We start from the raw sequence: 27922 nt of genomic DNA on the forward strand, positions 1-27922 counted from the left end.
ACTATTGTATCTACACAGTGTAAGCACTCAAATTGGAAAGCAAAAGCTCAACTAGCTCTCAAATACAATTAGTCCAATATCTTCTCATTCTTACTATATGATTGATTATCAACATTCATGGATATCCCAATTCAACCCAACCATCTTCCTTGTTCTCGATCGATCCATTCATGATAACCCCATCATGAACAAAATGATTTCTACATTATCTCTCTCTCTCTCTCTCTCTCTCTCTCTCTCTCTTCCCCATATTTCTCTTTGAATTCCCCATTGTGAGGGAAATGAAGAGGCTCGCAAATAGCAATGGGACCACAATGGCATGTTACGGGCCTCACTTGGATCATGTTAAACATGATACAAGAATGCATTAGAATGCCCTTTTAATAGAGGTTTAATGCTTAAAAATCTCAAAGTATGTCCTATCCTTCCAAAAATATCCAATGTCCATGTTTTTTCTTCCTATTAGGTGGGAGTAAACTTTCCCTCCTCAAATCCAATTAAGACACTTACCTCCTATAGATCACTCGGTAGCCCCTCATGAATGTAGAGATATTAGTATAATTTAGGAAGATTTATCCTTTCTCCTTCCAATCCATTACTATTTCTACCCATGAAGATGAACATGCTTACTACAATAGACATGAGAAGCATTGGGATATTGACAATGTGGATCATTGTCATATTTATAAGAAAGAAAAGGTCATCTCCTAGAATGCCTCCAGCTAGACTTCTAGACATCTTAGAAGAGTGTCCTTCACTTCACCATCAAATCTATAGAGATGAATCTTTTTAGCATTTATCTGCTAGGCGTGATCTCCTTTGTCATGAGAATATGGATAGGAATCCCTTATTAAAAAACCCTAATCCTTGGTATTACTATCCCAAGAGTGAATACGATAATTCATACAGCCACTCACAATTGACACCAATATGACTACTTACCTCAAGGGAATCATATAAACCTCATCCAAATGATAGTTGTCCTTTATGTTTCCATCCCAAACTTCCAAAGGTCGATATCAGTCCACGTAGGAGCCCTTCCAAATCAAATTAATGCCTTCACGATGATGGATGGAGAGCATGATGATGAACTATTTTTGTTAAAAATATCTGCTCAATGTGTAAATTTAGTTTGTTCTTAATGCTCCCATTATAGCGGTTGCCTATATGTTCATAAGACTAAGTACAGCCAACAATATATTCAACCTGGACCACAGTACAGGAATACAAATTTCAAAATAACTTATTATATCAAGAAGCCAAAAGTCAACAGGGGGAAATAAGCCAAAAGTCTAGATAAGAAGGGGAAATAAGTTCTCACAGATTGCAATTTTTTTATTTTATCACCTAGGAGACTTAGTAAAAATGAGGTCACTATCCACAATGAATAATATATTTGAAAAAATCTTTAGATCTTTTAGTAAACATTTCCACAATAACATGTCAGTGTCAATTCTACTACTACAATTTTATGCACTTTTGCTGCCTTGCAAGTGCTTCAGTGATTGAAGTCGCAGCATTTAGCTGCATCACTAGTGGGTCCATCTCCAAACAATTACAATAATGACAACTGTAAGGAACATGCCAATGTATATTATCCACTTATCCATTCGATGTCGTCTTTCAATTATTTTCAGCATGGAATTAGATAAGCCAACAGTATTAATGATATCCAGAGCCTTGCGCTGTGCTTGCTGCATCAACCAAATGAAAGAACCAACTTAGCAACAGTGCATGAGAGCATAAATAGTCAAATAAATGTGCAGGAGAGTTTTTTTGTAATGTTGTCTCCAAAAATCACTTGTAAGAATTCAGACAACGAACATGTAAACTAAAAAGCCATTACTATAAGAGCATATAAACTTAACCATTTGTATATACAACACCAAGTTATACCTAATGATGTAGCATTTCAAAAATTTAACCTCTAATTAAAGTATAAATATGATTGTAATGAGCGAAGGCTTTAAATCCTGACATGCATAATGCTTTACACTATTGCAAAGATTTTGTACTAGAAACTCCACCGTTCGACATTTGACTAGATGCATATCCACCCCTCAACTTACAAAACCCATTTATAAAGAAGCTCAATCTTAAACTAGTACATTAGAAGTTTAAACATTAGACTTTGGTATAGCAGTAACTTTCTTGGATCACACAATTCATTTATAATACAATTGGGAAGGTTTCAATTTGCAATTATTTATCTTTCTTTACAAGGCATCCAGTATTTTGTGTTCTTAATTCAGAGCGAATTATTGAGATTGTACAATGTGCTACTCCCGAGTCTTACTATAGGCAAGAATGTAATCAAGGTAGGTGATCACAAAGGCAATTTGAAGGTCTACAGAATGTTGTTCATGAGGTGCATTAAGGGGCACAAGCGTATTTATCAAACCAATGACATTACAAACCACCCTTACAATTTTCAGGTTGCTTAAAGGTGGTGAATCCAAAACCAGATCCATTTGATGCTTGATGAAACAATGTTTCAGGAATGCCTTTGGGTTCCTTGAAGATATTAATATACATCTGCAAGAAATTTTCAAGCTGTTGTTGTTCAGCGGAAAATTAAACTATGTTGAGTACAGAGGTGTGCTTTCCACTGTTCTGAACCAAATATTGGCAGGCCATAAGCAGGAAAAGCTTATGGGCATGAGAAACAAGGTTTCCGCATTGTTTTGCAGATACCAGTGAAATATTGGTCTTTAAGACTAAAATATGTTAAATACAATTGTTGGCCTTGTTGAAGGAGTGTCGTGGCTTATTTCTGTTGGTAAAAGATTTGTCATAGCCGATTTAAGTGGGACGTCCAAAAGGCAGTGGCAATGTCTGAACAATTAGATAGGTTGTTATGAAATTGCAATCTTTCTCTGCACTTGGGAAGGGCAGCTCACTTGTATGAGAAAAGACAAATGAGAGCTGAATAACAAGAAACCCTACTGGCAAAAATACAAGTACCAAATAGGACTTCACAACTGACAACAGAAAATGAGGGGGTTTATATGTTACCCATCAGGCCCTTGCAAATCTTGGATATCAGTTCAATCTGGCCCAGGTTTGAGGCTCGGATTCAGTTTGTATTGCATTCCAGCAAGGTCTTTCAAAACCACCAGCTGAGCTTGGATATTTGACTTGGGGAGTGTTGGATCAAATTGTTTATAATATTTCTAGTCAACCCTAGCTGGGCACTACCTTTGAAGAAGTAAACTCGGTAAATTCCGAACCTGAGAAGAAGTAAAATCAGTAAATTCCAATCCTGAGATTAATTATACAGTTGTCAGTTAACATCACTCTCAGCTGCTAACAATCATCCCCAGTGTTACATCAATCATATAAGCTGTTGTTCCAGAAATTTAAAAAAAAAGGTTATATCAGTCATATAAGATGTTGCTCCTATTAGGAATTATAGTGCATGATATAGAATAAAGTAATAAATAATAAATTAACATATGTTAATATTACTTACAACAAATGCTTTCTTATTTGGAAGGGGCAAACTACTTTTAATTTTAGCAATCAATGGTTATTTCCTTCCAGAGCAATACAAAATGATTGAAATGGTATTACTATCAATCAATGATATTTATACCAGTTGTGTTTTCTGCTCACCGGGAAAAGTATAATATGTATTCAAGTTGTTTGAAAGAGATGTAAAAAGAATTTCATTGGTAAAGTCAAATGAAGGCCCAGTTAAGGCGGCACGCGGGAAAATTAAATACATTTTTCAGTGAGCATGTAATTATTACATATATTATATACATACCCTGCATATCATTCATTTTAGTATGTTTCAGTTAAATTAAAAACTATAAAAAAATTAATTTTGAACTTCTCAAAGATGAAATTTAAATTTATGTAATTATATTATAATGTACAATTAAAGTTCTACTTATTAAGCATTGATACTTTTAGTATGATTTACTTTAATTATAACTTCTGAATAATATATATAACGTATACTTAGTTGATTATATATTTCAAAGTATTTTTATTTTTAAGGTTTTGATAATTATATGATACTAAATAAATAATAAAAATTATATATATATAAAATATGTTTAGTGCACAGAATTTCACCCTCCCTATCTCTATCCCTATATATCTATCTTGCCCCCTCTCTTTACCTTTCTCCCTCTCCCTCTCTATTACTTGTTTATATCACCTCCTTGATATCTCACTCTTGCCCCCTCTACACCTATCTTCCCAACTCTCTATCTCTATATATATTGGGCTTCCTCTACCACTCCCTACATATATTTATCTTTCTATCTCTCCCTCTCCTTTTTTCTCTCTCCTTCCACCTCTCCCTGGCTGCTATATATGCATCCCCCCTCTTGCCCCATCTATATTCACAAGCTATGCCTCTCTAACTTTCCTTATTATCCCCATATCTCTCTCTCTCTCTCTCTCCAATACACACACACACTATTTCTCTTCAATATCTATTTTTTCCCTTTCTCTGTACCTCTCACTCTATTACTTCTCTCTACCAAATTCTCTCTCTTTCCCCCTCTATATTTATTTCCCTATATCGATCCACTATCTATCTAGTTCTCATCGTCTCTACTTCTCTCTTATTCACTCCATCTCTCCTACCATATATCTTTATCTCTCTCTCTCACTCCTCTATCCCTATCTCACTACCTTTATCTCCTCATCTCCCCCTTTCTCTCAATATTTTTCTATCCATATCGTTCTCTACCTTCGTATCCCTACCTTTCTATCTCTCCCTATCTCTCTCACTTCTAGTATCACCTTCTATTTATCTATATCACCCCATCTCTAGAGTTCTTTCCCTCTCCCTCTCCCTTTCCATCTACTTCTCTATATATTGAAGTATCTCTCTCCCCCTGCCTCCCCCCATGCCCACTCTCTACCTTCATCAATCTCGATTTGGGTATCTCTACTCTTTTGTGTTTGTTTACCGTATAGGGTAAACGGATACTTATTGCATTCAGTAGATTAAGATGTAACACAAAATAGATACTTTATTCATATACGCAATATGCACTCCAAGTACAATGCTTACACTAATGATTATGATGATGTTCAATAGTCCCTTTCGAATGGTGTACATATACTTTCCCAAAGGGGTGACTCAACCGTCACGCGCCCTTTCGGATACAATTCTACCTGTCGGCTACAATATAGAATTACCGACAACATCATCCCCCCCAAAAAGTAAGGTTGTCTCCAGACGACCAAACAACAAAACTCAAATCAAACCACTAATTACATCAATTTTTTGACACTAGGAAGAGGGTTGTGTCCTTGCAGTAGTAGTCGTTTGTGCCCTAAACTTGTTCACCTCTGCTCGTAGCTTATGCACTTGCTTTGTCCGTACTTTCAATTCTGCTTCAGTTTCCATCTGAATCTCCAAGGCTGATTGCATCATTCCAGCAATCTCTCCAATCTCTCTCTCCTCTACCACTTGCTCCTTCTCCGCTACTAACTGTGCCTTCTCTGCTACCAACTGTTCCTTTTTCACTACCAATTGTTCCTTCTCAGCTGCCACCTTTTCCAGCTAACTTTGTCGGGCTAACAAAGCTGTCCTCTCGGACTCCCAAGCTGCCCTCTTCGCAACCAGCCTAGTAGTTGACTCCTCACGAGCCCTCTCTGCCACTACTTAGTCTGCCTGGCTCCTTTGAAGGGTATAATACACATCCCTATGTATCTCGACTACTCCTAAGCTAGAGACTCTACGCAACTCTCCATACCCGCCTCTCTCGTGGTGGCCCAATCTTGGCACATCTCTGCAGTCTCTATGCTCAGCCATCCGCACTCCTCAAAACAAACTGTAAAGGCCACCAGACATCCTAATCTCATGAAGGATATCACACTTTCCAGCTCCTTTATTACTAAATCCAAGGCCTCTATCTCTACAGAGGACACCACTTGGCGAGCCCAAGTCGCTAGAGTCACTACATCAGCGAAGAATGCCTCTCTAGCCTCTCTCATCACTAATCCTCTTGGTGCTACTAGCAATTGCCGCTGAGCACCCATCACCGTCTCTACCGCTTCCACCATCCGCTCAACAGTGCTATGTGATATCCCCTCAGTCTGTGTTGTCCGCTGACTCTCCTCCACCTATGTCTATAGAGGATCTTCTTCTGGATCTACTTCTCTCATAGGTGTGACAATGCATGTTGTTCGCGGTGCTAGCATACGGTGAAACCTCGTACTCAAGTACGTGCTCAACCTCTGAATTCTACTCTCTCTGTCTGGCTCCTCAGGGGATGCTAACAATGTTATATCCATCATAACCACTGCATCCAATCCTACCACATCCAAGTGGACACCTCGCGTCCTTACATCATCGTTTGCCGGTATCTCCATCACTCCCTCCTGAGTGTCCATCTCCTCATCAGGTACAAGTACCTCGGTCCTAGCCTCTGGTATGGCTGGCAAAATTTCTCGAGCAAGCTCCATCATTACCTCCGAAACGGCTGTCACTGTCGGTGACGAATGTGCCTCTACTAATGCCTCTGGAATGGATAGTGTCTTTGTAGCAAGCTGAATCGCAACTAAAGCCGAAATCATCACCACTGGCTGTCTGAACTGGCCAAACCCCAGAATGCCATGTCTACCTACTGGAACCAAGTGTGTTGATGCTCAGTGCAAACTGTGAAAATCTCAATGGTATAGTTGTAATTACTTCCACCTCCTCGTCCTCTTCGTCCTCCTCATCGGTCTCACTCTCCTCAAAAGAAGTCTCCTTGTGACCATTGTCAGTATTTCCTCCATTTGGTCTCACTTGTTTCTATCCAACCATTGTCTTGCTGCCAAATTTATCGAGATGCCTCCATTGCATGATCGATCGTTTTCCTGGCACGAGTGGTCCCGACTTGGCCTCCAGTGCATCATTGGGGATCATCGGCATCATTGCTTCCAAGAATAGCTCAATGACATAGTGCGGCATGTAGAACGTCTTGTGCTGCAGTGTCATAAATTCATACATCCATTCTACCAACAATGTAGCCTAGTCATACACTCTTCCATGCAAGATCTCGTTCATCATGGAAACATGTGGGAATGAAATGTCTAAAGCGCGACTGGATCTTGTGAGGCAACTTTTTACTACATCCATAAGACAACACCAGTGCCCTTCCTGCACGTTGGACTTCTTTAGTCCTCTACCCTTCGACGTGTCCGTGAGAGCTTCTTGCTCCGTTTGTGTCAAATCCCCACATACCAACTGTATCAATTGTGCCTTTACCTCTCGACTCAACTTTTTTGGTTTGTTATCTATTTTCCTTCCCCCTTGTGCATGACCAGGTATCTCGAATACCTATGTGAAGTCTACTGATCTAAATGATATCACTAAGTTGCATCCCAGATAGGAAAACGCACTAGTTCGAGAGAACCTATCGTACGTTTCTATCATTGTGTGCAAAAGCCCTTCACAATCTCGAATACAGAATACAGGCATTTGTATTACCCATTCAACTTGTGCCTTTCGAATGTTGGCCTTCACTAGATTGTTATCAGGTGTCTCCTACCACCACTTCCTACATTTTGCTCCATTCAACCCTTCAAATGAAACATTCTGCACTATGGGATTCTCTGTCGCAGCCGGCTATGCTAGTTGCTTCCCTTTCTTTTTGCTTGGTCCTGTACTTGTGCCTCTTGCTATACATACTCTGGATGGCAAAGTCTTTACGTTCCTGTTCATGGCTGCAGATTTTGTATCTTCTTCCAATTTCTTTTTCCAAGCCCTCTTACGGGTGGAATGCATAGCTCTCACCTATTTGTTGTTTTTCTTGAAGAAGACAGAAAATATGGTTAGGTCAGTAGCAATTTTCTCTGAATGGTGGTACAGCAGCTATTGACAAATTCGTATTAACTCCTTTACTTGTTGTGGCCGTATGGACATAATGCTTCTCTCCTCCTAAGACTGTACGACTACCATAGCGCTTGCTCCTTGGTATATTCTGCCTCTAATCAAGTCTTAACTAACGTATTGCATCCTCATATGCTCTTTTCAGCCGTATGTCACCACTCCTTGTCTTTCCCTTCGTACAACAATCGATTTCTTCCAGGTCGTACGGTGATGTTTTATAGCTTTTCTACCCTTGCCTTCCTTACCGTATGGTGTACTTATGTGCTAGTATCATACGGTGTTTACTAATAATAGATATCACCTTTTGTATGTACCATCTGTACGATGGCTGTCTATCACATTGCTTAGTGTCATAAGACTACAATTTTTAAGTTTGAACTTTCCCATTTACACCATACATTCTGGATTGAATGGTTCCTCTGTTTGTCCCCTGGCCAACCATGCGGCGTTACGGGGTTCACCTCCTTCTACCTCCAAGGTCGTACGATGTCTATCTAATGTTTTCCTTTCATACGGTGATCTCTTCTCCTGTTTTTTCCATACGATGGGCTCTCTCTGTTATACCCTGCTTGTATGAAGATCGTATGGTGATTGTATGTTTCTTATATAATGTTCTTCTTATACTATACATCCGTACAGTAGTCTCTTTCCTTTCAAAAATATTCATACGGTGCCCTTATCCCTGCTTGATCTCCGTACGATGCCTTTTCCCTTCGACTATTGGCCGTACACTGGTTATATATCCTTCAGTTTACTTTCATTTTGTTTGTCTTTTACTGTGTTTCTTTGTCTCCCTCTCCTCTATATCTCCACCACTCTCATCTCTCTCTCTCTCTCTCTCTCTCTCTCTCTCTCCCCCCATTAAGACCTTTTTTGCACAAACAGCATCATTTTCTGCATTGGCTAAATGATTGGCTAATAATTGACCTCATGTATTGCTCAAATATATACCAAATATATACCAAGAGTTTCCCTCATTGACCTACCACATCTCTTCGAGGTACCCATTGCACACCTAGATGTGATTGTTAGTTTATTATAGTTAGTTTTTAGTTAGTTGTTAGTTATAAGCTAGTTGACAGTTAGTGGTTGGGTACTTATAATAGAATGAATTTATAAAGCCATACAATATAATCATGTGTAGATATGAATGACTTGTGGTATTTGAGCCTTTGGGTTTTTGTGTCAACTTCAATATGGTACAATAGCAAGTGTCCTATGAGACCTATCTTTTAGCCTTCCATTCACTCATCTTCCCTCCAAGGTAATTCATTCAGCAGACAAGCGCCGCAGACCATGTGCAGCAGCTGTTTTTGTTTATCCACTATTCTGTATTTTGCATATATACACCACTGTGGGGGACAAGGGCAACAAGTTTCTGGGATGGGGGTAACAGAGGGGCCTTAGTTTGGGATCGGTGGGGGACAATGAGGGGACGGTAGGGTTGTATATACTATATATATGGTACATAAAATGCTAGTTATGAAAAGATGTATTACAGTATAAGATATGAAGATGTAAAAGAGTAAATACTTGAACATTGCATTGAATTGGAACATCAATCATTGAACATAAATACTCAAATCAGCAAATAGTCAACATGAGGACATCCTCCATCCTCTACGAACGTGGTAGAATCTAGTGGCGTCGTTGGGGACGGGGGAATGGAGTCCCCAAGTCCCCAATGCATCCCCATCTCAAAGACGTGGGGCAAAAAGGGGGGGACGCGTCTCCGTGTTACTATGATATTTTGTCAATAGAGGTGCAACATGGACCATGTGTAAGTCTACCAAACATTCATCATCCATTTGCATTTGGGTTCTCTCCTCTCTCCATCTTGTTCACTCCTTCCATAGTTTTTCATACTACTTTGTTCATTTTAATATGAAAATTCAAAAAATATAAAATTCAAACATTCAAATGGAAAAATCTAAAATGTTGTAGAAAAGTGCATGAGGTTAAGGTGGTTGAGAGAAAGTTTTGCATCTTTCAGAAATGATTTTTTTATTTGTTTCAAGATTGGTGTGAATTTATTATGTTGCTCTTTGATGAATAGTCAGTTTGTACAGCAGAGTAATCACTAAAACTGCAATGTCTTTCTCATTTCTTAATGAACTTTAGAAATTCAAAATGTTTTAGCAAGTTGTTGAATGGGAGCACAACAGCCAGATAGCATTTGAGAGTACCATCAGTATTTAATTTGCGGTTAAATGATCTTTTTCATTTTGTTAAGGATTTTTGGAGCCAAGGTGGAAAGGAGTTTGTGCAACACATCCACTAGAGATGGCTTACCCTCTAGAGGTGGAAAAGTGATAGTGATAAGGTGGAAAAGTGATAATGTATAAAAGCATTTTATGTGGGAATATTCCTATGTGGTCCCTAATAATTATGGTGTTTTTTTAAAACCTAGAAGAAAGACTTGATAGGTGCAAAACTTACACATACCACTCATAAGCCAGGGAAGACATGGTAATGATATCAAATTGAAGGGATGTGATCGTGATGGATGCAACTTCCAAGGTTTCAAACTTTCAAATGAAGTATTTGTTGCTCTGGATTGCTCCAATGGGTTTCAAAAAGAGAATTCACTGATCTAGATTGGTCCCATGGGTTTTAAAAAGATTATTCACTGTGCTAGATTGTTCCTATGAGTTTTGAATGAAATAGATTGTAAAAATTTTGAAAATAAATTGAAAATGCATTTTAAAATATATTTAATAAACAACCTTCAGTATTCTTTCTGTACAAATTTGAGGCAAACTTAAACCTTTTTTAAAGATTTTCATGAAGTTTGCCTCAATTTGAATTGTTCCCATAATATTCAGCAAACCTTGTGTCTAAGAGTATAACCTGAACTTTGCAATAACGATCAGTAAAATAACTGACCTGACTGCAGTAAATAGCATTGCATTTTATTTGAACCTTAAATGGTCCTTTGAGATTGCTAAACTATTCGACTAGCACATTTGTTGGTATCATTCATATTAGAATCAAATCTGTCATTTTCGTTTACCGTACTGGGGTAAAAAAATTAATGCACACAGACAATGAACAAGAACAGCAGAACTCCTTGTACTATTCGCAAATGCCAAGACATTACATTCAAATGATTTACAATGACCCAAAAGGGTGTATAAATACTTTCCGAAGAACCTTCCCAAAGGGGTCCGTCAGCTACATGACAATTACCGAAGGGCCCGTTGGCTACCTAAAAACCCATCCACTGATACACACACAACAAGAACCTTCCCGAAGGGCCCCGTCGGCTGATACACAGTTTTACCGACAACAATTTTTATATCCATCTGTATAAGTATAGCTAGACTATTATTGCCATAAGATATGATAGATAACCTATGGTAATGATAATTATAACTCTCACTCATCCATTTTGCGAGAACAAAATTTCCAGTATAGAGTGAACAGCATGCAATACATAATTCTATTCGAGATTATGCTGATAAAAAAGAGTGAACATTATCCTATGTTAAGAATGCAAGACTTTACATACAAATTACTTAATCACCCAAGTAATGCAGGCCATTAACTTTCATATGTAGATGGAGTCTGCTATAAATTTTGATAGATAAATACACCAGTAGTTACCTTCAAGCGGTCTCTTTGTTCTGCATATTTAGATAGAACAGCTACCCCTGTAGAATATGCCTCATCAAGCATGGATGATGAGTTTCGAGCCGATTGCATGGCTTGTGCTTCCTCGTCAAAAATTTGCAATACATGAGCAGAGTCCCCATTCTACTAAGCAGATGAAGCACTATATTAGAATATATAAAATCTGACTTGGAATCAGAAAACTTTCATATGTGCTCAATGCTAAAGTCTATCTGTCTATATTATTTCTTTGTAGATAACCATTTATATTATCTAGAATTTGCAAATGGGTAGGAGTCAAAAAACTTTAATGCATGAAAGAGTGCATAGAATGAATGGTAAATGCAAGATGGAATAAAGATTTCCTTATTACAGGAGTGAAACTGTGATCAGGAATCATATCCCTTTGCAGCAATTAAAAGGCAAGGTCATTGAATTATTTTTGCATTAGAGAAAATCAGTAGCCTAGGAAGTAGTTAAATGGACAAGTACAACAACAGATATTGATGGCTACTATAAACTCAGTAATAGAGCTAGGCCTAATTTTACATTCTAAATTTCAATATTACTACAAGAGGTCAATAATATTGAAAAGTAATAAATAGAAAGTAATGAATATTAGATGTAATAACAGTAAACAATGAACAAGAAAAATATGTTCAGTCATTTAAAACCAAATCACCATGAACATGTCATAGAAGTTCAGAAATCAACCAAACAGGTTTGTCCAGCACCTGCTGTGTAGTCTCCCCATTGGATTTAATCATTTAAGCATATTCCTCCATCCACATTCTGTGCTCACAAAATTTGTCATATTCCATGTTTATCTAATTTCCATTATTACACAATTCTATTAAATTATGAATCTCAACAATAGAGATAAGCCGCTTTAAAATGCAGAAGTAGGTTTCATGCCACAATTAACACAATGAGGATCGTGCTTCTAGGCCTCTGAACCATGAGATTTGACACAGATGACAAGAGCACATGTAAATCTCTGGGTAAAAATCATCTTTACCATCAATCAACTGTATGATACTATGAACAATGGGTGAGAGATTTGAAGGTATGACTGACTGATTCCATTAATTACACTATTAAGGATTGTGAAAACAAAACAGAAAATGTCACCCAAATTCTAAGATGTATGCCCATCAGAATAGCAGCAAGCCGTTCAGCTCTTCCATACAGATGAGCTGTTGGCTATTTCTCTCACAGTTTCAATTGCTATTTTCAATCATTTTATGCATTTTTTTTTTCTGGTTTTTCCAGAGTTGCTGGAAACTCCTTTGTCCCTCCTTGGGTGCGCGTATCCCCGTATTCAATTTGGAAAGGTATCCAATACTGCCCAGAAACGTGTCAAATATTGTACCCGTGGATCTGCTGAAAAAAATTTGATTTCCCAACTGTGCTAAATACTATGGGATTTGATTTTTAAAAAGATTTGACGCAAATCTTCCCAAATTTAATATAAAAAAAAACTTTATTAAAGCAATCTAAAAAAAATGGTATAAACAAAACCTGCACCAAATGAGAAAGGCAAATAAAATGAATTTCTATTTCAGCAACCCATTGTTTGGGTTATCTTCTAATGCAACTCTACTATGTTTACATATTGCAAAGTGTTAAATTAACTTATAAATACTTATCATTTATGTGTTAATATTGCTTTTGAAGTAATGAAAATCTCCTATAATAACTAAGAAAACTGTGCAAAATATATGTTTGTGTGTTATTTATTAATGTTGTGTCCAGCTGTATCCATATTGGGGGTGTTAAAAAATGGTCGTACCTGTACCCAATACCGTATCTATATTTGTGTCCGTATCCATATCCATGCAACTTTGGTTTTTTCATTTTGCAAAAATCAACATGTTTAAAATCAGTCCAAAACAGTTCAGCTGACCTGAAATGCTTAAATTCTGATGGAATCTATGGCAAGTGCAGCTAAAGCTGCTAACCACGATCTCGAGCCATATAGGCTTTATGCTCAATTTCAGACAGGAACGCAACTCTTCCCAACACTTCTCAAGCAGCACACAAGAATAAACTTGGTATATTTTAAGATTCTCAAATGATCTAGGCTTATAAGAATGGCCAGACAACTACTTTAAGGAAGACTCGGTTCTTATTTTTTCACCATACATCTTCTAGCCCACAGAAGCAGAAATCTGGAATGAATCACGAATAATCCTTGATCGGACATTCTGCCAATTTACTCCCCAAAAAATTGGGTTTTTGGTTGACTTTGGTCAAAGATTATTTTAATATTTAGGGTTTTTTGGCGAGTAATTGATAGAAATTGTGATTGCTCCTTGCAAAAAATCACAATTAATCTATACAAAATTTTTGAAGGGAAAATACTCTTAACCAAGCCAAAAATTGCCCGGTTTTTATATTTACTTGCTGCATCTTAAATCCAAATTTTCCTCAACATTTTGCTGATTTTATTTTGAAGATTCCTACTCTTTTGGTTTGCTGATTTATTCCCCAACTATTTATGCTCTTACATGAAACTAACCTATGTTAGTTGAGTTTTGTATGCTAATGGAATAGCAACAAAGGAATAAAGCATTGTAGCATTAACAATTTAACTGCGATCAGGATTGACTGAGCAAAGAAAAGGTATAATGCTAATTCAATTAGCCAATAATTAAATGACTGAACAAACAAAAGGTTTATGTTATTTCAGTGTAACACGGGGATGCATCCCCCCACCAAAACCACGCCGCACCCGAGACGGGGACGTCGTCTCAACGTCTTAGGCAGCGCCACCTCCGGCAGAGACAGCGAGATGTCTCTGTGTCCTCTATGGGTGCAGGGGGATGTCAGGATGTCTCTCACGGCAACAAGATGGGGGACATTAAAAAATAAAAACAAGGAATTATTTTAATATTTTTTTGGTTCTATTTTTGTTATTTTGGTTCCAACCTCCAAGGGGTGATCATTGATCATTCATCTAACATTTTGATTTGGACTCTTGGAGACTTGTAGTTTTTGTTTGCATTATATACTTATTTTATGGTGTAGGGCACCCTCTTGAAGACAAGAAGGGTCACCTAGATGACTAATGAGTTTGAAGGTGATACAAGACCTATAAGGTCTTTTCAATATTTTAATATGGCTATTAGGCCATTGGATGTAATGACTTGATCCATGATAGATGGAATAACTTGTAATAATGCACTTGGTGCACATAGTGAATGTAATTGCCAAAACATGGCATAATAGGCCTAGAAGGTTAAGGATGAGTCTATACATGAATTTAGGAGTTTTGAAATGCTTTTGGGGTCCTAAAAGGACGAAATCCTTAGTTAGGAGTCATAGGGAGTTAAATTTAATAAGTTTTAGTTCATTTTCATTGTTTAAAAGTTCAAATATGCTATTTAGGAGGGAAATGGAGTTTTTATGGTTTAACCACTTAACTAATCCCTCAAACCGGTTGGAAGAGGTTGGGGAAGTTATTTTTTGATTCCTAATTGTAATTGGAACTCCATGGTATGGGCAAGAAAGCCTGGAGTGTACAGACAACTTTGAGATTCAATGAAATACATGTTTGGATCAGCAAATCCATTGTTTAGCATTGATTTTCTTGTTTTGGATTAAAGATATAACATAGAACCGTTGTGGAAGGTTTCAATAGGTTATTTGAAGGCTTTGTTACATGTTTTAGAGGATTTGAGAGTCATTTTACATGACTGCACTTTCATGATCAGCAGATTAGTTTGAATTTCTGAGTTTTCCTTTCATCGTTTTGAAGCTTTCTTGGTAATTCCATGGACTCAAAGGCAGAGAATCCATGGATTGATGATTTCTAACCTTGTACCATATTAATATAACTTAAAACTTACAAAAGATTGAATGCAAAGTGTGATTACAGGTTGTAGCAGGGCATGTTCCATTAAACATTGATGGCACAAGTGTAGCAGCAGGAGTTTGGGCTTAATGCATGGTCTTTTTATGATTGGAATTGTTTATTATGGTGGATTTAATGGTGAATCAATCACCAATTGATATTGGAAAGGTTTGGAAGAGTGAGATTGGAGAAACCCTCAAAATAAGGATTTGAAGCAACCAAATTGGGGCTTTTGGTGTTCTACGTGTTTTGAGTCTAATTCCTTTTATATTTAGAGGTGTTGAAACATTTCTTGATACTGTCCAAGAGTTGAGACTTTGGGGATACGTTTAAATGGTAGTTGCTTTGTAAAATCACCAACTTTTGAGTGTATTTGCAGGGGTACAGGCTGAATACTCTTATTTCGTCCAAAAGACCAATACCTAAGCTTAAGGTATGTTATAGAATGGCCAAAGGGTATTGAATACTCTTATTTCGTCCAAAAGACCAATACCTAAGCTTAAGGTATGTTATAGAATGGCCAAAGGGTATCTGAATATGGTTTTAGTTTTCCATGTGTTTTCGGAAAGTTGTGTTTGAAGACAAAAAGAGCTAAATGCTGATTTCTATGCCTCATTAGGCTAGTTTGGAGTCTTTTTGCCATTGTGAGAAAGGGATAGGTCAAGAAACTTTGAAGCCAATTTAGTCCATCTTTATATACCCTAAGTACATTAAATATGTCATTGGTTTGTGTCTGGAGTAACCTTGGTTGGGTTGAGTCTCTATAAAGCCATTTGAGCACTTTAGGAAGTTGTGGGTTTGTAAGCAAATTTGTGCAACTTATCCTATGTGAGAGGTCCATCGCCCTTTCCTCTGCATCATTTTGATATCATGATTCATGGCACATGATAATTATTGTAATCATCTTTACCATTGATGTCATGACTCATATGATCATTGATTACTATTAGATAGTAGATACTCATACTATTGATCTGATATATATTATAAATTTAAAATATTATAATTTGACACTCTTTCATTTGCTGATGTTCAATGTTCATTGTTTCTATAGGCTTTAGAGGATAACTACCCAGTAACCTCAAAATATAATAGTTTCACTATGTTAGGGATCATATCACTTTTGTAAAAGCGAGGCTCCTTTTTAACTTCTAGTTGCAATAAGTGGCATTAGTCTTTTACAAAAAGGTAATTTTAAAACTGTAACTTCCATATTGTGAGTCAACCTTGTAACTTTCATAAGACTGAGATGCATAATTGATAGCAAAGGTTTATGTCATAATTTCTTAGTCAAGACAACACCTCCGCATCTAGCAATACATCTATATAGATGATTCCAAGCTGCATTTGCTAAGCATTTCATTCTAGGACACATAACCAAATAGCCCAAAAGGTAAATGGTCTCTTTTTCTACATATACCTACATAACCATTGTCTTTGTTAATTGACATCAAGTAAAATCATATCTAAAAATTACCATATTTCCTTCAAAATTCCTTCATTGATCTATGATGCATGTAGGCATGATTCTTCTATTGCACTCATATCAAAGTGGCTTTTAAATTCATTGATCATAACCTACAGAATATTCCAAAATTTACCCACATGAAGGCTGGCCAATAAAAAGTTCTCATCCTACTCATGTTGATTAAATGCAAAGCCATAATATTTTTGAGATGATTGCATTAATTGAAGTTTTTAAATAACCACTTAAATAAATCCGTTTTACATATACATTGTTGCAGGCCCTCATAGACACAACTTCTTGCAAAGTTCTTATCTTTCTCCATGAGAATTTAATGTTATTGAGGTATTTAAAACCTTCATGCACTAAATGCCCTTCTCTTCTATCATCTGTAATCTGGAGAGATTGAGACTTTTGAGAACAAACTAAACACTATTTCTTGTCTCGCATCACTTGACTCCTGTTTTGAAACTTGGATTGCGGTAGAGACTATAATAATGCTTACAAAAGACAATTCCATTTGCATAAAAGTTTCTCTGGTCTTTTTAATAAATCTGTTATGTGCACATTTGTAACCGCAGCTACAATTGTCAATATCTAAAGGTTTCCCTTTAGAAATACTATGATGAGTGTCACATCATTGATGCAGTGTGCAAACCTATCTTTCAGATTGTTTTGTTTAGCTGCTAGCATCACCAGTAATCTTCAAAAGATCACTGACAATGTGTAGAAAACCAAATGCAATTGCAAACTTTTCACTATGGCAACAGACAAATAATTATTTTCCTTCTCTCCCACAGCATTGAGGAGATGTCTTGAATCCAAATATTGCCTCCATATGTCAAGTTATTTTCTCCAGCTTTGCATAGATCCTACAAGCATTGCATTCCATAAGTAGGCATTCTGTTGAACAGTTTGTATACTTGTCAATGCACCATGTCTAAGCTTGCATGCATGTTGGTCAGAGCATTCACAACCATAACGTCCAAGTTGATCCAACAAAAATATCATCTTTTGTTAAGTATTGATGGATATCCCTTCAGTAATAGAGGTAAACAATGCAATGTCCATTACTATAATGCAACCCTATTTTTCAGATTGTTTTATTTAGCATTGTAAGTAATCTAATATCAGTTCACAAGAAAATTGGCCGAGTTTAAATGGTTGAATGGTTTACATATTTAATAACAGTGCTGAATTTAGATGCAACACAGCAATCAGCACATATTTGAAGGTTCTCACTGTCTTCATTTGTCAAGCCAATTTCTAGAACTTTGCATCTGTTAAGCAGATCCATTTTCATTTGTTACTTGTGTATATCGTTTTCTGGTTTTAATCAAGTTGTATTCAGGCATTTTTTTAAAAATTCTCTCTTTCATCATTGTCTTGCCCACCATCTGCACTGCTTGAAAGCTTCTAAAGCCTTTCCAAAAAATCCATTTTGCATATACCCACAAACATTATATTCCATATCTCTCTGAGGCATTTTGTCAATTTGTTCATGTGTTCTTCATATACCTCTATGCTTGCCAGATGTTTTTCTTTGAAAGTGTTTATTGCCTTCGCAAGTAATTTATTTTGCACACATCCCACAATTATTGCATCATGAGATGACATCTCTTTGAGGCATTGTGTCAAACAGATGGCATGTGTTGCACACTATCTAGCAGCACAATAACAAACACAATATCTAACAAAATTTCTTGACCTTCCATGCCTTGATGATATCCATACACTATGATTTAAAGTTCCCATTCTACCGCAAATAGTTAGGATTGTAGCAGATGTCAAGGACTCTGGATTTGTGCCTCTGATTGCAGAAAGTTTCTAAACCCTTTTCAACAAATCCATTTTGTTCATTTCCTATGATCCTGAAATCCACAAGATTACATTTCTTTTGAGGCATTTCAGTCAGACGATTCACATGCCTCCATTATGCTTCCCAGGCATTGGTTTCCTCGGTAGTTACTATAACTACTTTAGTTATTGGTCTCTTTATAAAACTTTTGAAAACATTTTTTGTTGGAATTGCATAAATAGTTGTCAACGTGAATGGAGCCACTGATAAAGTACTGTTCTGTAATTTGAAATTAATTATTAACTCGTAAATATTGCCAATAAATTATTTCCACTATTCTGAATGAAGTTTATCAATTTATATAATAGCACTTAAAAATATTTTCTTACAATTTCATATAATGGCACTTCACTAATTTCAGTGGCAATGTGGAGCCAATTAATAACCATTTTGAAGATATCAATGAGCCATTTAGAAACGATTTGCCAAATAGGGTAAAGTTCTGACAATCATTTAACTGCTTTTATTCGGTGTTTAGTGGGGGATTGTCAACCAACATTAGATTGCCAATAAAAATTTGCATTGCCAGACTTACATTCATCCGCTTAAATTTCTCCATCAAAATTTCAATAGAAATTGCAACTCATGTAAAAGTGATAACAGCTTTTAGCCTGAGTGAATAACTTTTGCATTTCTTTCTCACATCAACATTCTGGCCTCATCTCACAAGTTCATAACTTTGCATTTCTTTTTCCCATCAGCATCTTCCCACCAGTCCATAATTTGAATCAATCTCTTGTGGTAGGTTGATAACTTGTGTGAGAGTGCCGATAAATCATAAAATCAATATTCCTTTTGCCATCTTTTAATGAGGTTGATCAACTCTGTTGAAGTTGATTAGCAACTTCTCCTCATCGATATTTTTGGTTCAATTCACAGCTTCAATACTTAGCTTCAAATTACAACTCATGACAAATCATAGATTCATTTCATAACCTCACATAAACCTGAATAAATTTTTGTCCACTAAAACTTTGGTTCAGTCATTTTCACAACTTGACTAGCAAAAAGTTAAAGCTTTAATATCTTACAAACCAAAGGACATCTTGAGCAAAAACAAACCCACAGTAGCAAATAGAGCACCGAAAACCATCCTATAAAAGGATTTTTCATCAACTTTAATTTTTTAATGTTTGAATAATTTTTGTAGGCTGTATTCAGTATTTCTTCTTTCTAAAGGCTTTGAAATATGTTGTGATTCAAAGTGGCAAGATATCATTTGTGGATGATTGGATAATGTTTACACCAGGAACTCTCCCAAACAAGAATTCAGCTACCAAAAGTTTAAAAGTTGCCAAGTTTGAAACAGGTCTAGCAGCTAGCTCTGACTTGGGACGGGATAACAAGATTTTCAGCAAGAATCTTGAATGTCTATGATAGGTAGAGACCTTTCAACTCTTGTCCTTACTTTCTTTAGAACTTCTCAAGGCTCAAACTTTGGCCTTCTAGGGCTCTTTACTGACCCTACACTAGGAGATATTCTCAACCCAACTATCCCCTCCTCAAAAAGGTCTTCTCTATCACTTACTACTCCCAATTTGCTCTCACTCCAAGGCAATGATTCAATTCAAATCCCCTGCACTTATTCCTCCAAGGACCTCAACCATGGTGGAGAGGGTTGCTAGGCTTCCAAACAAGTTCATTTGCAAATTTTGGAGTTGTGTAGGTCACATGTTTCCATAGTTTCTTATCAATCCCCTCAAAATCCATCTTTTAGGCTAGTAGCCTTTTTAGCCCCTATTAGGTCTCCTAATAGACCTTTTGGTCAATATCTCACAAACTACCTTAACAAGGCCCTAAACAAATCAGTGTTCCAGACACCCTTTTCAAAGTACTTGGAGATTTTCTAGGTTTTTGACCCTCATGGTGTCCATACAGTACTTTCCTAGAATCAAGCCTATTAACAAGGGTTTCAAGTTTACACTTGTTGTCTGAACTTTTAAGGATTCAAATGGTGTTCAAAAGGACTCCAAATCTCTTTAACTCTTGGCCATAGGATCTTTACTTGAAGCTCTTCACTTCCACATTCTTGATTGGCACAAACCAATCAATCTCCTCCTTCATTTGTATTCTGCAACTATCAAGACACCTTTCAGAGTATGCCTGAACCCACCTAGGGCTTGATGCCAAAAATAGCAAACCTTAACATATTAACCCTAAATTGCATATTTACAAAGTATGTACAATGCTCTAAAAGATTTCCACTAGCCATGGAGGTTCAACTAGTAGAAATCATTGTAGAGCCATTTCTATGCTACCCACTCCAATCAAGACAATGAACTATGCAAAACACAAAGATTTATTCTATACTGCCAAATTACAAACTTGGAATCTCCACTTGCACTTAGAGTTAATCCTTCAAATACACTTCCAAAATATGCAACCAAGTTCCTCAGATCAATCCATCAAACTCTAGATGTTTGAGTTACAAGACAACTATAACTGGAAATGCAACAATAGTTGCTTCATTCAAACTCCAAACCGTACAATGGGAATTCCAATTCCTCAATCTTGTCTGAAATGAGCTTATAAAGCTCAGGTGCACATGTCTCAACTGTCCAAACCAATCCATAACTAAATTTTGGATCATTGCTCAAATGTTGTCATTTCTTGTCATGACAACTTTGCCTCCAATGGACCCACATAGGTCTCAATGGCATATCTAAAGGCATTTTACACATTTGCACCCATTTTGGAGTCATGGTCAATGTTTCACCAAGTTTGACCCGACAAGGCAACTTTTGCCCAATTCTAGGTAACTTCTTCCCAACACCTAGAATGACTCCCTAAGAACTCTAACACACTCTAGAGACTTCATTTTAACCCTTTATTCTTTAGTGGTTAGGCTAAGACCACTTACAAGCCAAAAATGATGAGGGTTTAGCCAAACCCTAGTTGCTCCTACACCACTCTACAAGGATCAGTACCCTACCTATTGGGCAACAAACACAAGGTGAATCAACAAAATAGATTGATCGAAAAAAATAGAGACAAGGCAAAAATGGAATGCAAAAGCCAAGCAAACAAAGAGCAAAAACTTCTTCCGTAAATATGTACATGGAAAGTATCCCTACCTTAGGCTGTCCCAAAATGATCATACAAAGTCATAAAACAGCCTCAGACAAATAGGCACCTGTGCAAAAAAGATGAAGTACATATGTGTAGCCCCTGCAAGCTCAGTAGGTTGACCAAACTGACATGTCAGACAAGAAAGATTAAACAATAGACCAGAAAACCATATCTCATCATAAATCTCTGAGCTCTCTTGGATCAAAACAGTACCACCTTGAACACTATTGATCATAACTTCTAGCATCTTGTCAAGCATACCAATATCCTCTAGTTCATTATTCTTCTCATTGTTTGAACTGGAAGAGATCAAACCACAAATTGGACATCCCTCATATAAGTCATGATATGTAGAAGCTTGTAATAAAGCAAATAATAAATCCACTTTTTGAGTGTCAGCTTCCAAGAGCATAGGACCATCCTTAGTCATAATATTGTTTTCTTCTTTTATTAAGAAAATTTCAGAGACTTCTTTCTCTACTGGAAACCAAACTGAAGAAGAAAAACATTTGTAATCTGGGAATCATTCCTAGAATTGCACTCTTCTGAAAACAATGAATTGAGGTAGACACCTTCAACATAGAGGAGATCATCACCTGAAGCTTTTAAGTACCAGCTTGCGATATAGTCAACATGACAGTTAACTTCGTTGGATTCCTTCATGAGATTATTTCATTGCTTCATCGTTGATATAGAGTTCCCAAAGATATCATTTGATAAAGGGGTGTCTACTTGATCAGAGGATTCAAAAAGAGAATTGATTTGAACTTTAAATGCTCCACAAAACACACATTGTGGTTGCATCCAGATAAGGACATTTGTTGATACATCTTCATGGCTTTTATCTTCAAACCGTTCACCGATTTCTATATGGCTCTCTGTGTTTCTCATCCCAATTATTCTTCTCCATCATACTCTTCATGAAATTTGAAAAGTCTGTATTCATGTTGCATGTATGATAAGGAGTGGATGCTTGACAACTCATCTTCTTTTGCTTGGACACATCTTTAACTTCCATTTCAGCTGTACCACTAATTGAAAGTTCATCAATATCCTTAAAGGTAAAGGTCTTCATTTCTAAAGGAAAATAAGATCTCTGCCTTTTTATATTAAGAATCAGTTGAGCTCACAGAATGAAACTAGAATGCAGATTGATTTGTCTTAAGTTCGATGAGGATTGTAGTATGACAATGACTTGACAAGAAATGATCTTGAACATGGTTGACTTTAGTAAATCAGGAATCCCATCCTTGTTAGCTGGGATGCAGTTTCTGACATTTTGATATTGTTGATTGTTGTCATGTGAATTCTGTTGGTACTGAGTAAGTTGTCTGTCATAAAGGCAAAAATAGAATTAAATCTAGTCTTGTGCTTTACAAATATTGACACTAGTATTGTTCCTACTATGCATCTAGATAGATAACATTTGTTCATTGTAATAAGTGCAAATGGGAAGTACTTACACCCTATATTGGTACAGTGATGAAGTGCAATGCTCCATGTGAATCGGGCAATGATGACATTGACTAATATTTAGTGGGTAGCCACACCGGTCATATAGGAAACTCTGGATGCTTGAAATCCAGTTCCTAGGGACTGTGAGCTAATTGGATGATGGTATCTTTTGTTGTTTCACAAGAAACCTACTGTGGCTTGAAGTTTGACATTACACTTATGAATTCAGCCCTCAAAGTTTCTAAACAGCAGCTGAGACAGGAATTCAAAAAAATAGATGTAAGCACGACTATGCTTGGCAGTGTACAAAGGATAGTGGTATAAAGATTAAAAAGCACAATCATAAGACAAGTGACCCAAGTTCAAACCACTACATTGCAATAAGGCAGACTTTAACATGGAAGCCACATGCTAAATATGATAGCATACAAAATATCCTGTTCCAGGACAAGCCTGGGCCTGGTGATGTTCCTTGTTATAATTAGAGTACAAAAGTGAGCATGCCTTGGAATTCATGGTATTAACTGCTGCACAAATAGGCATCTAAGCTTCATGAGTAGAAGCCACCTACACAGATTCAGGCTGCCAATCTTTTTTGCATGCTATAAAAAGAGAGTACCAAGGCAAATTTCTTTGCAGAAAATACTCTATCACGATATAAAAATATCCCTTGTTGTATAAATGTTAGGAGCCCATTGTAATCAAAATAAAGAGATCAAGTGCACTGAAATAAAAAAAAGACATTCCTAAACATCAACCATATTCAACCCGCCATTGATGAGAATGCTGCATTCTAGTCCACTAAGTGCAATGGAAGGATGAATTGCTGATAGCATATAGGAACTGTCAGATTAAAATAGCCACAAAATGGAAAGGAAAGTGCTTACCATTGGAAAATAGGGGAGCTGACGAGGTTAAAACAGGGCATCTGGAAAGTTGGGCCATTTTATCATATTTCCATATTTCAGAGATCCCATAGGGATTTGTAAATCAGTCACCTACAAACAGACTTACTGTCCAAAAGACTCACAGATTTAAATTCAACTGGATCGTGGACTAAGAAATCTTAGAATTGATTTCAAATGTTTCTTGAACCAAAAATAACTCCTCAAAACCAATCCAAACCTTTTATTTTATCTAGAGTATAAATAACCAGAGAGATAAATCTAACTCACCACTCTCTGCAAGAGCTCCGCCCTTTCCTTTGCTTCTATCTGACGTCTGTGGCGCCGGGAAAGATAATTGTCTAGAGCAAACTTCAAAGAGTCAACTTCTTCTGCCACCTGCTCCAACTTTCTGCAGAGACAATACAACTCATGTAAAAGGTCTCCGTATCTAGGTCATAACAGTGTTTTAAATGTCTTGTCCTCATTAAAACTAACTCAACTAGCTTCAACTAGCTCTGCTATCAAAAAAGGATTTGTATTGCATCCTATACATTGTGATGGAGCATCAGCAGCATAAGTAAATCACATGTGGTTGTCTCAGGTCTGAGTTATTAATATTTCAGGTGCTACCTAACAGACCAACTGTACTATTTCTTTCACAGCTCTACCTGAACAGATGAGAAATATCGCAGATACACATTTCAACATAAAGAAGGAAATAGTCCTTTAACACAGTTTTCTTCTCTCGCCAAAAAACACTTTAGGTTAAGATAGTTCAAAAGCTCCTATTATTTGTAGCAGACAGAATCTCATTGGTTCAATTTATGATCTGGTGCTTTAAATCATTCAATTTTAAATAAATAGCAAAATTACTTTTTAGTTCCCCAAAATTAATAAGGTATAGCAGATTTTGGGTATTGCAGGAACCAGCTATGAATAGGACAGAGATGGAAGATATTGGCAGAAAATAGAAACTTTGGCATATCTAAAACAGGAAATAACAGAGGAAAACATAAGATTAGAAATGAAACATTAATGCATGAAATTCAAGAGAGGGCTCTTTAAAGACAGAATAAGGGAAAGTCGAATAAAATAAGACAAAACAGCAGCAATACAGATTGGATTTTAGCAATCAATTTAACAAATCTGTCAATGTATCTGCAACTTAATCCTCACTCAAAGAAAAACCAAATTGGTGTTCCCCTTCCCTGCATATGTGGGAAAAACGTTTGCAGGAAGACAGAGGAACCAAGTGAACTTGAATCTGAACCTGAAAGGGGTTAAGCATGGAGAGAATTTTCACAAATACAAACTATATTAAGCCTCTAATATAATCTCCCCTTCCTTTAACTTGTAACCAAGTGATTAAATAATAGTTATGTCAGAAATTACTTTTAGCTTTCAGTTGGGATGAACATTTCTCTTAGCTGCCACCAATTAGGAGTAATTGAAACTGATCTAAAATCACATGAAATGGAGTATATAGAGCACTGGGAAAAGAGGAAAGATATCTTTCAAAAATTACAAATCAAACTTCCAATTTGTTACAGAGAAGTAATGCTGCTAGAGAAGCTTGGCACTTAGGACAAAAACCTTGGTGTATCAGTTTGTTGACTCAAGGATCGAAAGTCTCAGTAAACAGTCAGTCTTGCAGGGCAACAAAAAGACTGAGCTGAATGTTCATGTTCGGCGTGCATTCAGCTGGCATGCTAGAGAGCTTAGATGCTTTAAAGAAGTCAGATATGCACACCCACACACAAATATGTATATATGTGTGTAGCTATTGTGAGAATCTTCTGGGTATTGTTTCTATGTGTATTCTAACTACATTATAACATCAAACAAAAGAATGTCTATCTAGACTAATATGTCTTAATAATATTAGTAAATATGACAAAATTATAACAGGGTAAGAGAATTATAACCTGTCTACCATCCAGACGTGTACTCATAAAACCCATTAATACTCATGCCAGAATGCCACCATAATGTATAGTATCTACAGAAGAAATAGTCAATCTTGTCCGATTGTTAATCAACTAAGCTCCATTCATGCTATCATATCAATTGGTGAGATGCAAAGGCTAGACCACTACCATAAGAAAATCTCAAAATTTTATGAAATACTAAATTAAGTTGCCTTGATATGCAATTGCCACATAGAGTTTTGATCTCTTTAGAATGCATAAATCAGTCCTTTTAAAATGCTTAAGACAGCAACCAAGTTGGTTATCATATCCGAATGCCTCCCTTGGATAAATCCAAACATTAAATGCATAAAAAACACTGGTTGTACCTTCATTACTCACCTATTACACATGGACAACTAATTTGTCCTTATGGATACCTGCGTGGTGGTTATCATCTTCATGCAGACATGTAATAACTATTTAAAATAACCTCAAGGGAGTTGGGTGTTCAAAATAACCTTCAAGATTCTCTGGATTCCTGACGGGTCATCTACATATGGAGATTCTGGATAATTATGAACTGTATTTTCATTTAACAGGGTTCATGCCTCAACTATTCATGAGTTAGCTCTTAATGTTCTTTTAACACTTCCTCTAACAAAGGATTACATCCGTAGCTGTCTTGCTAGCTTATTATCCTAGTAGGCCCATAATGAAAATTATGATACAGTGAGTTGTGATTCATCAACTTTGGAACTTGATGTGCTACTTGATCCTCTAAATTTTTCCGATACATGGATTAATCGATGTAACCCACACAGGTATCTTCATCTTAATTGCAAATATTGCTACATTTCATTAATTTGTTTGTTTTAAAATGTCAAATTCCAATTCCCTTTCTTACTCTTCTACTCTCTTGGATGTTTTATACACTGATCATTGAGGGGCATAGGTGCCCTAAGTGCTTGTTTTTTGTATTTCTAAAGTATCTGCACCTGCTTTCCCAGCACTTGCCTGAAGGGATTACCATCTGCTCAAAGTGGTACCTGCATCCCTCCTTACGTAACTTTGTGAAAGTGCTTATGTAACTTTGTGAAAGTGCCACCCAGATCCCATTCTCGTCATTGGGACCAACCGTACAATAGATATGTTAGAATGACACCATTCTCTAGATCGTATGTTGTGAGACCCAGGCATATAAAGCAGGGCCAATAAAGATTGATAACAGGAAATTATACGAAAGTTGAATACCAATTGTGTGTACTATACACATGCCAGTTTATATATAAACTATCAAACACGCAAGCATGTTTATATGGGATTATTTACCGCAATCACCAATGAATTGGGTAACATATGTTTTTGAGGGTGTGATCAAACACACATCGATATTTATATGGGATGATTTAGAGAAACGAAGAATTGAGTAACACATGTTTCCAAGGGTGTGATCAAACCCACATCGATAATTATATGAGATGATTTACAGCAATCGCAAACGAATTAGGTAATATGGATTCTTGAGGGTGTGCATATGTACCCTGAAAACAGACATGCATGTAAGTCGATCTCTAAGCATCGGAAAATGAATAGGGTACTAACCGTTTCCACAGATCCCGCTGAGACTTGGGCATTTGTGAGCGCCAGAGCCTGTCCATGTCGGCACTGTATGTTTGGAGCTGAGATAGGTCGCGCTTGAGAGTTTGAGCAAGGTCGGGGGCAGAGTCATCGTGTGACCATCCGCTTGCTCTGGGAGATGAAATCGATGAGTGAGATTCCAAGCGCTCCAGCCTCTCCAATCCATCCCTGACCTCTAAAAGCAGACGCCTCGACTGCTGATAAACATCTGATAAACTTCCGCCCCCCATTCAAAAAAAAATTCAGGCTGTGTCTCAAATTCAAATTCTCTACAGTATTGCTGCGACCAAGAATTATATCGATGGCTCAAACTGCAATTATGGTCT

General features: G+C 36.8%; 1 protein-coding gene across 1 annotated transcript; it reads right to left on the bottom strand.

Moving 5' to 3' along the window:
* Window positions 1–1375: 1375 nt before the first annotated feature.
* LOC149550681 (membrin-11-like) lies at window positions 1376–27922 on the bottom strand. The gene is made up of 4 exons (XM_089786244.1): window positions 27561–27922; window positions 24337–24457; window positions 11453–11602; window positions 1376–1694 (listed from the first exon to the last, which is right to left on the bottom strand). Exons 1-4 carry the CDS (start codon window positions 27824–27826, stop codon window positions 1533–1535), a joined length of 699 nt encoding a protein of 232 aa, XP_089642370.1. The 5' UTR covers window positions 27827–27922; the 3' UTR covers window positions 1376–1532.

Source organism: Cupressus sempervirens, chromosome 6 (assembly GCF_028749045.1).
Source record: "Cupressus sempervirens isolate cs-2001-9-10 chromosome 6, ASM2874904v1, whole genome shotgun sequence".
Lineage (NCBI taxonomy): Eukaryota > Viridiplantae > Streptophyta > Pinopsida > Cupressales > Cupressaceae > Cupressus > Cupressus sempervirens.